The 14552-nt window shown below is 52.2% G+C and overlaps 1 protein-coding gene across 2 annotated transcripts in view; it reads left to right on the top strand.

Annotated features, from left to right (window-relative positions):
- Positions 1-5182, top strand: part of TXNRD3 (thioredoxin reductase 3) — a 40174-nt gene extending 34992 nt beyond the window's left edge. For both annotated transcript variants that reach the window (XM_057554960.1, XM_057554959.1), the window contains 3 exons: positions 1603-1698; positions 4137-4271; positions 4486-5182. In XM_057554960.1, coding sequence (XP_057410943.1) covers positions 1603-1698; positions 4137-4271; positions 4486-4548 — 294 coding nt within the window. In that variant the 3' untranslated portion in view covers positions 4549-5182. The remainder of the gene's footprint in view (positions 1-1602; positions 1699-4136; positions 4272-4485) is intronic.
- Positions 5183-14552: the final 9370 nt, after the last annotated feature.

Raw genomic sequence — 14552 nt, 5'->3', positions numbered from 1 at the left:
CCAGGGAATTCCCAAGGGTGATTCTGAATAAGGAGAGTATGGGGCGGGGGTGGGGGGGGGTGGGGAGACCAGTCCTGTCAGAGACTGAAATGTATCCTGTAACTACAGTAATTAGACTTGTGCCGGAGTGGCACGCAGGTGGACAGAAAGATTAGTGGGACAGTTTGGAACCCAGATTGATTCCAGCGCTTAGAAGAATTAACGTGTGGTAAAGGTGGTATTTTAAATCTGTGGGAAAGGACATTCATTTAAAGGTGCTGGAGTCTAAGGGGACAGCATTCAGGAAAAATACGAAGTTGGGTCCACACTTCACACCCACTTTGAACCAGAAGGATCAGAAACTTAAATAAAGTAAAATCTTGCAAGTAGCAGGAGGAAAAACAGACCTGACACACACGAGGACAGGAGCGGGGGGGGGGGTGGGAAGAGGGGTCGGTGCAGGGGCTCAGGGTACATCAAAGCCAGGAGCTTGCAGTTTCAGAAGTCCTGTTTAAACCTTGGAGTTTGCACCATTTCTTTTCTTAACCTTAGGGGTGTATTTTAGGAATACTATCTTGAGATGAAGAAGCATTTATCTTCTGTTCCTAATAGCCACAGAGATGGACAAGTTTGTATTAAAATATGAGGAAGGGTTTATTTCTCTCCTGTTAAATACACATTAAATCTAATGTTTTATGTTAAATCTAATGTTTTTTGTTACAAGTAGCTGTGGAGTATGGTGTGTTTTAAATTAAAATGTCATTTTAACTACGTACGCGTTAACCACTGATGCTTCCGTAACTTTTAAAATGGTTATTTCTGGACAGTGGGATTTTTTTTCCCACTTTCTTTGTAATTCTCTGCACTGTGTTATTCTTTTAATAACCTTGTATCATTGTTATAAAAACAATAAAGACAGTATTCCAACTGTAAAATACATCATCCTGTTAAAGAACAAAGAACCAGTACTTAAATCCCTCCGCTGCAGGGGATAGTTGAGAGCACACTCTCATCCTGGCAGCGCACACAGATCCACCGCCTTCTGTGTGGGTGATTAGGCGGAGGACCACCGGGATGTGTAGCCGCCCCAAGGGGATGAGGGGACGGGCGGTGTGTGGTCCGCCCCTGAGGCCTGAGCGGGTTGGGAGCCTTCGAGGTACCCTGGGCTCTGGGGGAGGGGGGCCTTCAGGTGGCGGGGGCAGTGTTCCTCTTACCGCGGGTGGCTGGACTGTCTTGTGGCTTCTGCTTCTCCTAGATTTGGTTTGAATATGAGCCTCACAGGAGGCGTGTGAACTGATGGAGGGCAGAACCTAAGGCTTTCTTTACTGTCTCAGCCCCACAGGGCTTGGAGCGTTGGCTGCTTGGCGAGTAGCCCTCTAGGTGCTTGAGAACCGAAGTTAGTTAATCGGAGATGTTTTGGGACTAACAGCAGAGCAAAGCAAAGGTCACACACTCTGCAGCTGGCAGTTAGGAGCTCGCCCAGATGCTCCCATCAGATTCATAAGCTGGGATCATGCAAGTTTAAATTTCTGAGAGCTGGTGCAGAAATTGTCGTCTTTGTATAATAAGGAGCCTGTCAAGGAGCGGTCTCCATGGACACTGACCTTGGCCTCTGTCTTGCAGGTCTACCACACTTTGTTCTGGCCTCTCGAGTGGACAGTGGCCCGCAGAGACAGCAACACCTGTTACGCAAAGATCATCTGCAGTAAATTCGACAATGTACGTCATACGGTTGGAAGCAGGAATGTTCTAATTTTAAAACAAAGCTTTTATTCTAGTATTTGGGTTTTTATAATCTCTTTAAAGATAGCTCTAAGGGCCAGATGGAAATCCTTGAAACTGTTACCCAGGCACTGTGTTTGCAGAGTGACAGTTGGGCAGTGACTTACCTTTTCAAAATCATCAGAATGTGTCACTCCAGAGCTGTCTAACTTGGCAGTTTAGAAGTACAGGATCTGTGAAAATTTGGGTCATCAGTGATGACATGTAAGGCGTATGTTTGTGTACATTTGGAAATACAGGCATACCTCGAAGGTATTGTGGTTAGGTTCCAGACCACTGCAATAAATCGAGTTTTGCAGTAACGTGAGCCACAAAATTCTTTGGTTTCCCAGTGCTTATAAAGGTTATGTTTACACTATACGGTAGTGTATTACGTGTGCAATCGCATTATGTCTAAAAAGACAATGTACGACCTTAACTTAAAAATATGCTAAAAAACCCTGACCACCCCCTGAGCCTCAGCCAGCTGTAGCCCTTCTGCTGGTGCAGGGTCTCGCCTCCAGTGCTGGCGGCCGCTGACCGGTCAGGATGGAGGCGGCTGCGGCCATTTCTGAGAACAAAGCCTCCATGAAGTTCGCCGCACTGATGGACTCTTCCTTTCATGAGTGATTTCCCTGGAGCAGCAATGCTGTTTGGCAGCGATTTACCCACAGAACTTCCTTCAAAACTGCAGTCAATCCTCTCAAACCCTGCAGCTCCTTTATCAACGAAGTTTGTGTCGTATCCTAAGGCCTTTGCTGTCGTTTCAACTCTCTTCACAGCCTCTTCACCAGCAGTAGATTCCGTGTTAAGAAACCACTCTCTCTGCTCATCCATAAGAAGCAGCCCCTCATCCGTTCACGTTTCATCACAAGATGGCAGCAGTTCAGTCCCACCTTCAGCCTCCACTTCTAGCTCTAGTTCCCCTGCCGTTTCCACCACGTCTGCAGTCCTTCCTCCACGACGTCTCGAACCCCTCAAAGTCATCCAGGAGGGCTGGAATCAGCTTCTTCCAAACTCCTCTTAATTTTGATATGTTGACCTCTTCCCATGAATCACAAATGTTCTTTTTTTTAAAATTTTTATTGGCTGCACCATGCGCGCGAGGCACGTGGGATCCTAGTTCCCCGACCAGGGATCGAACCCACGCCCCCTGCACGGAAAGCACGCAGTCTTAACCACCAGACCGCCAGGGAAGTCCCGCAAATGTTCTTAACGGCATCTAGAATGGTGACTCCTTTCCAGAAGGTTTTCAATTTACTTTGCCCAAATCCATCAGAGGAATCACTGTCTATGGCAGCTACAACCTAACAAAGTGTATTTCTTAAATAATAAGACTTGGAAGTCAAAATTACTTCTTGATCTATGGGCTGTAGAAAGGATGTTGTGTTGTCAGGCATGAAAACAACATTAATCCCATTGTCCATCTCCATCAGAGCTCTTGGGTGACCAGGTGCGTTGTCAGTGAGCAGTAACCTACTGCCCCTTTCTTTTACTTTTGTCCAAATTTCCGTTTCTGGAGTGTCACCCCACCACTCACTGTCTTCCTGGAGCTATGCTGAAAATCACGAACAGGCTTCCATCTCTCAGAAGCTCCTCACTTTCATTAATAAGTGGCTTCCCCCTCTCTGGGCTGCTCCTTCTCCCACTTTGCTGCACTTGCACCCCTCAGAGTTTCCCGTCCACGGCCCCCTGGGAGCGCAGCTCACTGGGCATCCGTTTGCCCGCCTGCCGCGGGTGCCCGGGGAGTGGGGGGCACAGACTCCTGCCGCCTGTCATGCTCTCTCTCTTCACCCTGTGCACTTTAACCCTGAAGCTCTGGATGAAGAAAAGTGATGAGAAAACATGGACAGAGAAAGCCTGAGTGCTGGGAGTGCACGGGGACGAGCCCACGTCCCCCGGGCCTGCATGCGCGCAGGGACGAGAGCTGTGCGTCCTTGCGGCTCGCGGTCCCTGGGGTGGGGAGCAGGGGCCGCCGGCCACTCCTCGGTGTCTGCTGAGCCGCCTCGGAGCCTGGCAGCCTGCATCCTGGGCTGGGAGTAGCGCCTGCTGCCTCGGAACTTAGACTTATTCCAGCCTTGGCTGTTAGTTGGGATTTGTCGTGTTGTTGTTTAGCGCTATCTCAGTGTAATGCAGAAATGTCCATCATACTAACAGACTCCTTCGTGCAGCAGGTTAATTGTTCATTCCGGTAAATCTGAGTGCATGTTAACGCAGGATGTGCATTTACTGGCTCACCTAACAGATTCTCGCAGGGCACGGTTTCATGGTGGTGTTCTCTGCTCAGTTCAGCATTAGAGGTGCTTTTCTGTGAGAGTTGCTGTCAGTTTCAATGGTGAACTTGGGATGACGAGATTCCTATTCAGATCCTTAACCTACTGGCTTCCCTTTGGAAGGATCGGGTGATAGGATTTCACGTCCTTGGACCGAAGGCCGGTGAGATCACCCAAGGATTTGCAGCCGCCATGAAGTGTGGGCTCACAAAGCAGCTGCTGGACGACACCATTGGGATCCACCCCACGTGTGCAGAGGTACGGACACAGGAGCTTGTAGACGTGGACTCGGTTGGTGTGGTCTGGAAAACTGTGATAAAGCGTGTTGTCAATAGACAAATTTTATGTTAATAACTGCTCTGTATGCCTTAAAGGATGATGTCGATGTCACATTCAGGACGTGTTTTCTTAGAGCAGAGCTCGAGTACCGACAGCTAAGTGTGAATTCGTGTTGTTTCCTTCCCGTGGGCAGGTGTTCACTACCTTGGAGATCACGAAGTCATCGGGGCTGGACATCACGCAGAAGGGCTGCTGAGGCTAAGCTGCTGCTGTCGCTTTCCTTGTCCCGCTCCCGTTTCTGTGAAGGCGGCGTGCTCTCGGGTAAGCCCGGGGACAGTGTGGGGACAAGGAGGCGGGACAGAAGCAGTGCCGTCCACCCGCCTGGCTGACGGGGGGTGGAGGGGGGCAGCCACGCTGCGTCCTTGACGTCTTAGCTCGGAGCCGCCAGGTGAGCCAAGACTGACCTCTTCCCCATCAGCTCCCCAGACAGACCTTTTAGTCACACGACTCATCCAAGTCGATGTCCCTGGTTGCTAGTGTTTTTATCCCCTTGCTTTGCTGAGTCCACGGAAGTATTTTCTTTTATGAAACTGCCTATAAAGTGGGCATCTTCAGCGCATGGGCGTCTGGGACGCCCCCGTAGCTGCCGCGGAGCGCTAGCGCGCCGTCTTCTCCTGTGGGCACGTGTGGAGCCATGGGCAGACCTCCTCGCCCTCTTCTGGTTCCCGAAAGTGACCACCTGGCCGCTCTCCTCTTCGTGTCACTGGACTGAGCAGAATATCTCACGTCAGAGAGAGATGCTTGGACTTCTCATGTTGATCTTAAGAATAATATTAAAAAGTTCTCAATACTGTATCATGTGAAACGTAATTGAAAACTATTTACGTGGTTCTCTTCTCAGTCTGTTTCCTTACGGTTGGGTTCAGTAAGTGAACAGGTGACGTTAGGAGGTTCCTTTTGAGTTTGCACACCTGTCAGCATCTAAAAGGCCCTTGAGGTGGGAGGCCCGCCCGGGGTCGTTTTGGAACCTTGTTTCCTTGGGAGCAGACCCCCCCAGCACCAAGTTGAGGGTTCCCGGCGGCAGTGCTCTCCTGGGCCGTACGCTGGCCGCCTGCTTCTGTGGTCAGAACATCCTGGGCATACGTTTTAAAAGAAGCTCTAAGCCAGGAACCAATTAGGGAGCACCATCTGTGGACGGGGTGGGGCGGGGATTGGGCACCCAGAGTTAGGCACGCAGGATCCAGTTACAGACTCGCCTTTCTACTGGGGAGGCAAAAGCAAGAGAGGCGGGTGGAGCGATTGCTGTAACTGAGGTGGGAACAGGAGATGTTGCTTATTGCCCCTGGATGTGGTTTGGGGGGCAGCTGAACAGAGTGCAATGCAAGCAGCTGTATTTGAGCTACATTTGGGCTACTCACTTCAAGAGTGTTTTCTCTTACTTGTTGGAGCATTTTTATAGCAGCTACTTTAACATCTTTGTCAGGTAATACTGCTCTCTGTGTGATCTCAGCATTGGTATCTATTCATTGTCTTTTCTCATGCAAATAGATTTTCTCCTAGGATCATACACCGTAACCAAGTGAGATTTATGTCTGGAATGCAAGAATGATTCAACATGCAAAAATCAATCAGTGTAGTACACCACATCAGCAGAATGAAGGAAAAAAACCGCGTGATCATCTCAATTGATGCTGAAAAAGCATTTGACAAAATTTCACACACTTTCCTGATTAAAAAGTACTGAACAAACTAGGAATAGAAGAAAACTACCTCTACATAATAAAAGCCACATATGAAAACCCCGCGATTACCATCTAACTCAATGGTGAAAGACAAAGCTTTTAGTCTAATATCAGGAACAATACAAGGATGTCCCCTTTTGCCACTTCTGTTCAACATAGTACTTACTGAAAGTTCTAGCCAGATCAATTAGGCAAGAAAAAGAAATAACAGGCATCCAAGTTTGGAAAGAAAGAACTAGAACTATCTCTGTTCACAGATGTTACGGTCTTGTATGTAGAAAACACTAAAGATTCCACACGCACAGACACAGAAACTGTTAGAACTAATAAATGAGTTCAGCAAATAGCAGGATTTCAAAATCAACACCAAAATATCAGTTGAATTTCTATATACTAACAATGACCAATCTGAAAAGGAAATTAAGAAAATAATTCCATTTACAATAGCCTGAAAAAGAATTACATTCATAGGAACTAAATTAACCCAAGAGATGAAATAGTCGTACAGTGAAAACTACAAAACGTTGCTGAAAAAAATTAAAGAACACAAGTAAGTGGAAAGACATCCCACATTTCTGGATTGAAAAGCTTAATATTGTTAAAATGTCAGTTATGCCCAAAGCAATCTGTAGATTCAGATTCTGTCAAAATCCCAGCAATGATTTTTAAAATTTATTTATTTATATTTCTGGCTGCGTTGGGTCTTCGTTTCTGTGCGAGGTTTTCTCTAGTTGCGGAAAGCGGGGGCCACTCTTCATCGCGGTGTGCGGGCCTCTCACTATCGCGGCCTCTCTTGTTGCGGAGCACAGGCTCCAGGCGCGCAGGCTCAGTAGTTGTGGCTCACGGGCCCAGTTGCTCCGCAGCATGTGGGATCCTCCCAGACCAGGGCTCGAACCCGCGTCCCCTGCATTGGCAGGCAGACTCTCAACCACTGCGCCACCAGGGAAGCCCCCAGCAATGATTTTTGCAGACATAGAAGAACCCATCCTAAAATTCACATGGAATCTGAAGGGACTCTGAATATTCAAAACAATCATGAAAGAGAACAAAGTGGGAGATCTCATACTTCCTAATTTCAAAATTCACTGCAAATCATCAACAATCAAAACAGTGTGGTACTGGCACAAAGAGGGACCTATAGACCAATGGAAGAGAATAGAGGGCCTTGAAATAAAGCCTCGGTTTATGAGCAAGGGTGCCAAGACCACGTCACGGGAAACGAGCAATCTTTTCACCAGATGGTGCTGGGGACCACATGTAGAAGAATGACGCTGGATCCTTGCCGAACATCATATACAAACATTAAGTGAAAATGGATCAAAGACGTAAATGTAAAAGCAAAAGCTATAAAACTCTTAGAAGAAAACATAGGGCAAAAGATTCATGACATTGAATTTGGCAGTCAGTCTTGTATATGATGAAAGGCCAGGTAACAAGAGAAAAAATGGACAAATTGGACCTCAGGAGAATTTAAAGCTTTCTGCAGTAAAGGACACTAGGACAGTATTTACAGAGTAAAAAGACAAACCACAGAATGAGAGGAAATATTTGCAAGCCACGTATCGGAAAATCCAGAATATAATATGCAGAATATATCGAGAACTTCCAAAACACAATAACGTAAAAACAAACCACCCAGTTTGAAAATGGGCAAAGGACTTTAATCGACCTTTGTCCAAAGCAGATGCAGAAATGGCCGATAAGCACATGAAGAGCTGCTCAATGCCACTAGTCATCAGAGAAATGCAAATCAGAAGCACAGTGAGATACCGCCTCACGCCCATCAGGGTGGCTGTTGTTCAAAAAAAAAAAAAAAAAACGCAACAAATGTCAGTGAGGATGTGGAGAAACTGGAACCCACGTGTGCCATTAGGAGTGTGAAATGGTGGTACTGCCACTGTGGAAAACAGTCTGGCAGTTCCTCAAAAAATTAAAAACAGCATCACCATATGATCTAGCAATTCCACTTCTGAATATACACTCAAAAGAACTGAAAGCAGAGTCTCCAAGAGATATTTGTACACCATGTTCATAGCATTATTCACAATAGCCAGAAGGTGGAAGAAACCCAAGTATCCATCCACAGATGAATAGATAAACAAAATGTGGACTTCACATACAATGAAATATTATTCAGCCTTAAAAAGGAAGAGGGGGCTTCCCTGGTGGCGCAGTGGTTGAGAATCTGCCTGCCAATGCAGGGGACACGGGTTCGAGCCCTGGTCTGGGAAGATCCCACATGCCACGGAGCAGCTAGGCCCGTGAGCCACAACTACTGAGCCTGCGCGTCTGGAGCCTGTGCTCCGCAACAAGAGAGGCCGCGATAGTGAGAGGCCTGCGCACCGCGATGAAGAGTGGACCCCGCTTGCCACAACTAGAGGAAGCCCTCGCACAGAAACGAAGACCCAACACAGCCAAAAATAAATATAATAAATAAATAAAAGATTACTATAAAAAAAAAAAAAAAAAAAAAAAGGAAGAAAATTCCGACATGAATTTCATCAGCGTGGACGAACCTTGAGGACATTATATGCCAAGTGAAATAAGCCGGTGACAGAACTGGGGATATTGTACAATTTCTCTTACATGAGAGCAGTCAAATCCGTAGAGACAAAGTAGGATGGCGGGGCCAGGGGCTGGGGGAGGGGAAGGGGGAGGGGCTGTTTAATGGGGACAGAGTTTTAGTCTTGCAAAATGAAGAACGTTCTGGAGATGGAGGGTGCTGATGGGTGCACAACGGTGTGCATGTACTTAGTAGCACTGAACTGTACACTTAAAAATGGTTAAGATGGGGCTTCCCTGGTGGTGCAGTGGTTGAGAGTCTGCCTGCCAATGCAGGGGACACGGGTTTGAGCCCTGGTCTGGGAAGATTCCACATGCCGCAGAGCGGCTAGACCCGTGAGCCACGACTACTGAGCCTGCGCGTCTGGAGCCCGTGCTCTGCAACAAGAGAGGCCGCGACAGTGAGAGGCCCGCGCACCGCGATGAAGAGTGGACCCTGCTCGCTGGAACTGGAGAAAGCCCTCGCACAGAAACGAAGACCCAACACACCCAAAAATAAATAAATTAATTAATTAATTAATTTTAAAAAAACCTTTAAAAAAATGGTTAAGATGGTTATTTTGATCTTACGTGTATTTTACCACAGTTTTAAAAATGCATTTAATTGTATGTGAATTAGGAGTCGATTTAAAGAAACAAACCAACAGCAAAAAAAGCCCAAGACCAGATGGCTTCACTGGTGTAATTCTGCCAAACATTAAAGAAACATTAACACCAATCCCTCTCAGAATCTTCCCAAAAAACTGAAGAAGAGAGAGCACTTCCTAACTCATTCTATGCGTCAATATCACCCTGCCACCAAAGCCAGACAGACACTACAAGAAAAGAAAACTACAGACCAATATCCCTGGTGATTATAGATGCAAAAATCCTCAACAAAATAATAGCAAAGTAAATTCAACAGCATCTTTAAAGGATTATATACCGAGTGAGTTTTATCCCAGGGTGCAAGAGTGTTTCATAATAAGGAAATCAGTCAACGCAGTACACCACATTAATAGAGTGATGGGTAAAAACCACATGATCATCTCAATTGATGCAAAAAAAGCATTTGACAAAATCCACCATGATAAAGCCATATATGAAAAACCTACAGATCGCACCATACTCAGTATTGAGAGACGGAAAGGTTTATTTTTCCCCCAGGATCAGGAACAAGATAAAGATGCCTCCTTTGCCCACTGCTCATTCAACGAGTCCTGGAAGTTCTAGAGAGAGCAATTAGGCAAGAAAAAGAAACAAAAGGCATCCAAATTGGAAAAGAAGTAAAGTTATGTCTCTTCACAGATGCTATGATCTTATATGCAGAAAACCCTAGAGAACCCACAAAAACCGTTAGTGGTAAATGCATCCAGTTTGCAGGGTACGACGGAGAGTGCCTTGGGGACATGGCACAGGGAATGTGACAACACAACCTCAGGGTCCAGCCCCTGCAGTCTGTGCCCGTCCCTCCCAGGACCAGCTCCGCGTGGAATGAATCGGCCCCAAGACCCCAGTATTTCTCAGCCCTCATGTCGCAGCACACCCACAGCACCAAGGCTGTGACCACTCGTGCCCCTAGAGCCAGATCGTCCCCTGGCTTTGGTGACACCACTCTCTGTGTCTTCTCCGTCTGTGTCTCTGTCTGGTTCGTGGGCATCAAATGTTGACTTCGTCATTAAATGTTGGAGCATCTTAACCGTCAGCCTGATGCCCTCCGAACTTCTCCTGCTGCGCTCTGTCCCCTTCGGATGAGTATCTTCAGTTACTGTTGATACACCAGTGACACCCGAACTACCGTCTTAAGGCCAGACTTCACCCGTCTGAATCTCAGACCCAGATGTTTAACTGCCTAAGTGGAGGGACATCTCAGAGGGTCAGACTCAGCCTGACCAAGACTGGACTCGTCGTCTCCCTCCAAGGCTCCGTCCAGTCCCATGTGGGGGCAAAGAAGGAAGCCCAGCATCGCCTTGAGCCCCTCATGGCCTCCATCGCCACCACGCTGTGTTACTTTTATCTCCTAAACATCTCTCAGGCCCGCCCCCTTCCCTCTGTTCTCTTAGCACCTCGCTCCAAGGTGCCGCCGTCTGTCTCTCGTGTCACTTACCCCGATGGCCCCTGGTCCGCCCGCTCCCGCTCCCGGCCCCATTCTCTTTGTTCTCCACACAGAGCCAGAGCCATATTTTCAAAGCGCGCGTCTTGTCATCTCTCTCCTCACTGACAATCTGTAGCAGCCTTGGGAAGCCCCGGCGGGCCTCACTTGGACCCGCTGCCCTCACCAGCAGAGGCCTCCTTTCAGCTCTGCTGCTCGATGACCAGGCTGGAAAGGAGGTGAGGGGCATAAAAAGCGAGGAAAGCTCAGCCCCGCCGCCAGCCCCATGGTTCTGCCACCTCCCAGACCAAAGCTCACGTCCCCTCGGTACCGTGACCTCGCGCCAATGGGACCCCTGGAAAGTTCTCACCCCCTCCTCCACAGCCCTGAGACACAGACACGGAGGCTCCGAGAGGGTCCTGTGTGCCCAGAGTGGCACGGCGAGTCGGGCAGAGGCCAGGCTCTCACCTGGTGCGCCCACAGCCAGCCCAGCCCTTCACAGACCCAACCACTGTGTGAGCTCAGAGGGGCCGACAGTGCCCTGGGCCCCAGCCCGTGCCGACGCTCCCCTGCTGTTCCTTCTAAGCCGTAGTCCGAGACGCCGTGGCCCAGAGAAGAGTCAAGGGAACCTAAATCAGGCTTAAGGGTGTGGACAGCCTGCTGGGAAGTCCAGCTCCTGCACAGCCCTGGATGCCCGTGTGGACCCGTCCACCTCCCTCCCAAGCTCCTGGGAATCTCCTGACAGCACAGCCGTCTCGCCAAACCTCCTCCTCCGTCTCACTCTCCCTCTCTTCTGTGACCGCGAGGTTGGCCGTGCGCGGACCTCTGGACCAGGCTGGTGTCCCAGCCAGCCCTCCTGCCCCCTGACCGCCGTGAGGTGCTGACTCAGCACTGCTCTCCCGGGGACGGGACACCACAGGCCCCAGGCCAGGCGTGACCGCCCGGGCCCGAAAGGCTGCCCCCACCTCAGGGCACGAACAGCTCCGGGGAGGTCCCTGCAGGGCTCCCCTGGGACCAGTCGGCAGCTCAGACCTGCCCTGTCCTGCGTCCCTCCCTCGGCAGGTCCTTCGACTAGAACCCCCATCTCGGGGCTGCTCCGGGGACCCCAGCTAACACGCTCCCTACGTGTTCACTCGCAGATAAAGGCCTGGGACATCAGGGCAGGAGGAGGCCTTGCTTTTTACCCCATTTGCGCCTCTCCTCTCCTCTAGTCCCCACTTGGGACGCAGGCACCCTGGCCTGGGATGCTCGCCGTTGCTTGTCCAGTGGTGACCCTGACGGTTCTGAGCCTGGCGGGGCCTCCACGGGGCAGCAGGCCCCAGAGCTGCACCCTAACCAACCGCCCTCCCCTGCGTTGGCCCAGCATGATGGGTCCTGGGCTGCAGCCAGGGCTCAGTCAAGGTCAGCCAGAAAAGGGGCTTTTCTGCCGCCAGGGCGAGTTGTTCGCTATTTGTAGGCCTTCCCTTGTGCTTAGTCTGAAGGAGGGCTAGGGGGCTCTGCCACCAAACGTGTGGGTGTCGGTGCTCCCGTCCGGGGTCCTCGAAGCGGGAACGCACGCAGCTGCCCCCACCGCCATGCCCCGGCCAGCGGGGCTTCAGGCTGGATTCCAAGCCACGTGGCTTAGTGGCTGCAGTGTCACCGATTGTGACCTCAGGGGCTTCTGATGCTGCAGTGAGCCTGTGGGCCTGGCCCCTGGGGCCCTGGGGCCAGTGCTCACCCGGTGCACGGCAGCCGGGACCATAGACAGCGTCTCCCCCGGCTCTGGCGTCATCCAGGCGGCCAGGTGAGTAGCCGGCCCCTTGGGGGGTTCGCTTACCCACTCCTTTCTGGCTGCAGGCTCCCTGCTGGGGGGCTGGGGTTGGGGGGTGGGCAGTGGCCCTCACATCGGCCTCTTCCTGGGCCCTGCGATCCACACCCTGATGGGTCACTGCCGGGAGCGGGGAGGCAGCCTGTGTGGCTGGGAAGGGCAGCCCCTAGTCGGCTTGGGAGCAGCCGCGGGACGGAGGGCTGCCCGGGACCCGGCAGGGCCCTCCTGCCCCGCGGGAAGCAGGCTCGGCACGGTTTGCAGGGCCAGGCCCAGGGCTTAGGGGGTCTGCAGGTGGGGCCCAGTGGGCGTGGGGTCCCCTCGCCAGCCTCTCCAGGACTGCGCCACGTGGCCCGGACACAGCCCGGACCCCACCTCTTCCCCACGTGCTGGGGGAGGGGGCACGCAGGCCGAGCAGTTCACCTTCTAGAGCCTCCGTTTACTTACCTGAAAATGGGATGATGGTAATGTGTCCTCCATCAGATGGCAACATTAAACAAGGTCCTGCACGGAGCTCAACAGACACTTCACCTCCTATGCAGACCCAGCCCCGTCCTGGACCAGGGCCCTCTCCTGGCTCCTCGGGGGAGGGGGGCTGAAAGCTTTACCTGATAACAAAGGGCTGGGGGTCAGGGCTACAGACAGGTCCCTGGTGTCCTCGTAACAACCCTGGTCCCACGTCAGAGGCCGCAGAGGCCCCCTAACCTGCGCTGGTGTAGAGCTGCCCCGTCCACACGGCCCTTTGCTGGCGGTAAGTCCGGGTCAGGAGGACTCCTCGGTGGGGCCCGGCCCCCAGGACGCTGTGCTCGGGGCTCACAGGCCAGGGCTTCCCGCGTGGCCTTGTTCAGGTGCTCTGTGCCCAGTGGGGCCATGAGCCTCACGGCCAGCACACTCCGCCACAACGCTGGGGCACCTGCCCCAGGCAGCCCTCGAAGCCCTCCGGGGGAGCAGCCTGGCCCACCTCTCCACCTCTCCCCCAGGAGAGAAAACCCAATCCCCATTGGGACAGCAGCCTCCTGGGGACCCAGACCCCAGACTTGGGAAGGGGCGCCTTGTTTCCAGGAGGCTTTTCTCCAGGTTTCAGGAGGTCCATTATCATGCAAAGTGTTGTCATGGAAACCCAGCTGCTGTGACTAGAGAAGGGTTGGGTGGGCAGCCCCAGCTTGGGATGGGGGGTGGGCTTCAGGTCTGACAGGGAAGGAGGAGCCAGCAGACAGTGTCTGCTCTGCGCTTGTGTGTGGTCAGACGCGGTGCTGCGGGGACGTGACCAGCCTTCGCCCTCCCCGTCTGGTTCCTGGCGGCTCAGCCAGTCCCACGACGGGGGACAGGTGCATGCTGCTGTGAGATGCCTTACTTGGGAGCGGCTCCCGCGGCTCGGCAGGGGTGGGAGGTGAGAAGGGGGGAAAGAGGCACTCCACATGGCGTCCCCACGGTGGGCAACTCCGCCCAGTCCTGCCAGGTCCTCCGCGGGCCGTGCTGTGGGGAGGGTGCCCCGGGGCTGTCCCGGTCAAGGGGCCAAGCAGCCCGGCTTTCCTTCCCCACCCCCTCCCCGCGTCGCCAGCGGGGCTGCTTCCAGGGCACTGGCTCCCGGGGACCTGTCTGGCCCGGCGCAGTCAGACCCGCCGGTCAGGCACGTCCGTGGGTGGCTGACAGCATCCACACCATCCCCACCTGGAACCAGGGCCTCGGCCGGCGCTTCGGGACCTCCCATGCTGGGAGCCGCTGCGCCTGTGGAGCACGGGGTGCCGGCAGGTGGCCGGCATCGGCCCATGAAGGTCACGCACGTGCGGAGGAACTGGCTGTGGGGACCACAGTGCAGCCACATTAGCACAGCCGCTGGGGCCAAGGGGCACGTGAAGCCCCAGTGGTCAGGTCTTAACCCCAGCCCTTCTCAGCCCTGTCTTGGGTTACCCTTACTCTTGGGTGCCTTAAAAGAGAACCACTCGTAACTGCTGGGCAGGGAAAATGACCCAGCGACTCGAAAACCATGTGGCAGTTCCCTTTAAAACTAAAAGTGGGCCTCCATCCGCCTGGTGACTGCACTCCTAGGCGCCTACAACAGAGAAACAAAGTCTCATCTT

This window comes from Balaenoptera acutorostrata, chromosome 10 (genome assembly GCF_949987535.1).
Source record: "Balaenoptera acutorostrata chromosome 10, mBalAcu1.1, whole genome shotgun sequence".
Lineage (NCBI taxonomy): Eukaryota > Metazoa > Chordata > Mammalia > Artiodactyla > Balaenopteridae > Balaenoptera > Balaenoptera acutorostrata.
The sequence above is the reverse complement of the archived record's forward strand: the minus strand, read 5'-3'. Positions and strand labels throughout refer to the sequence as shown.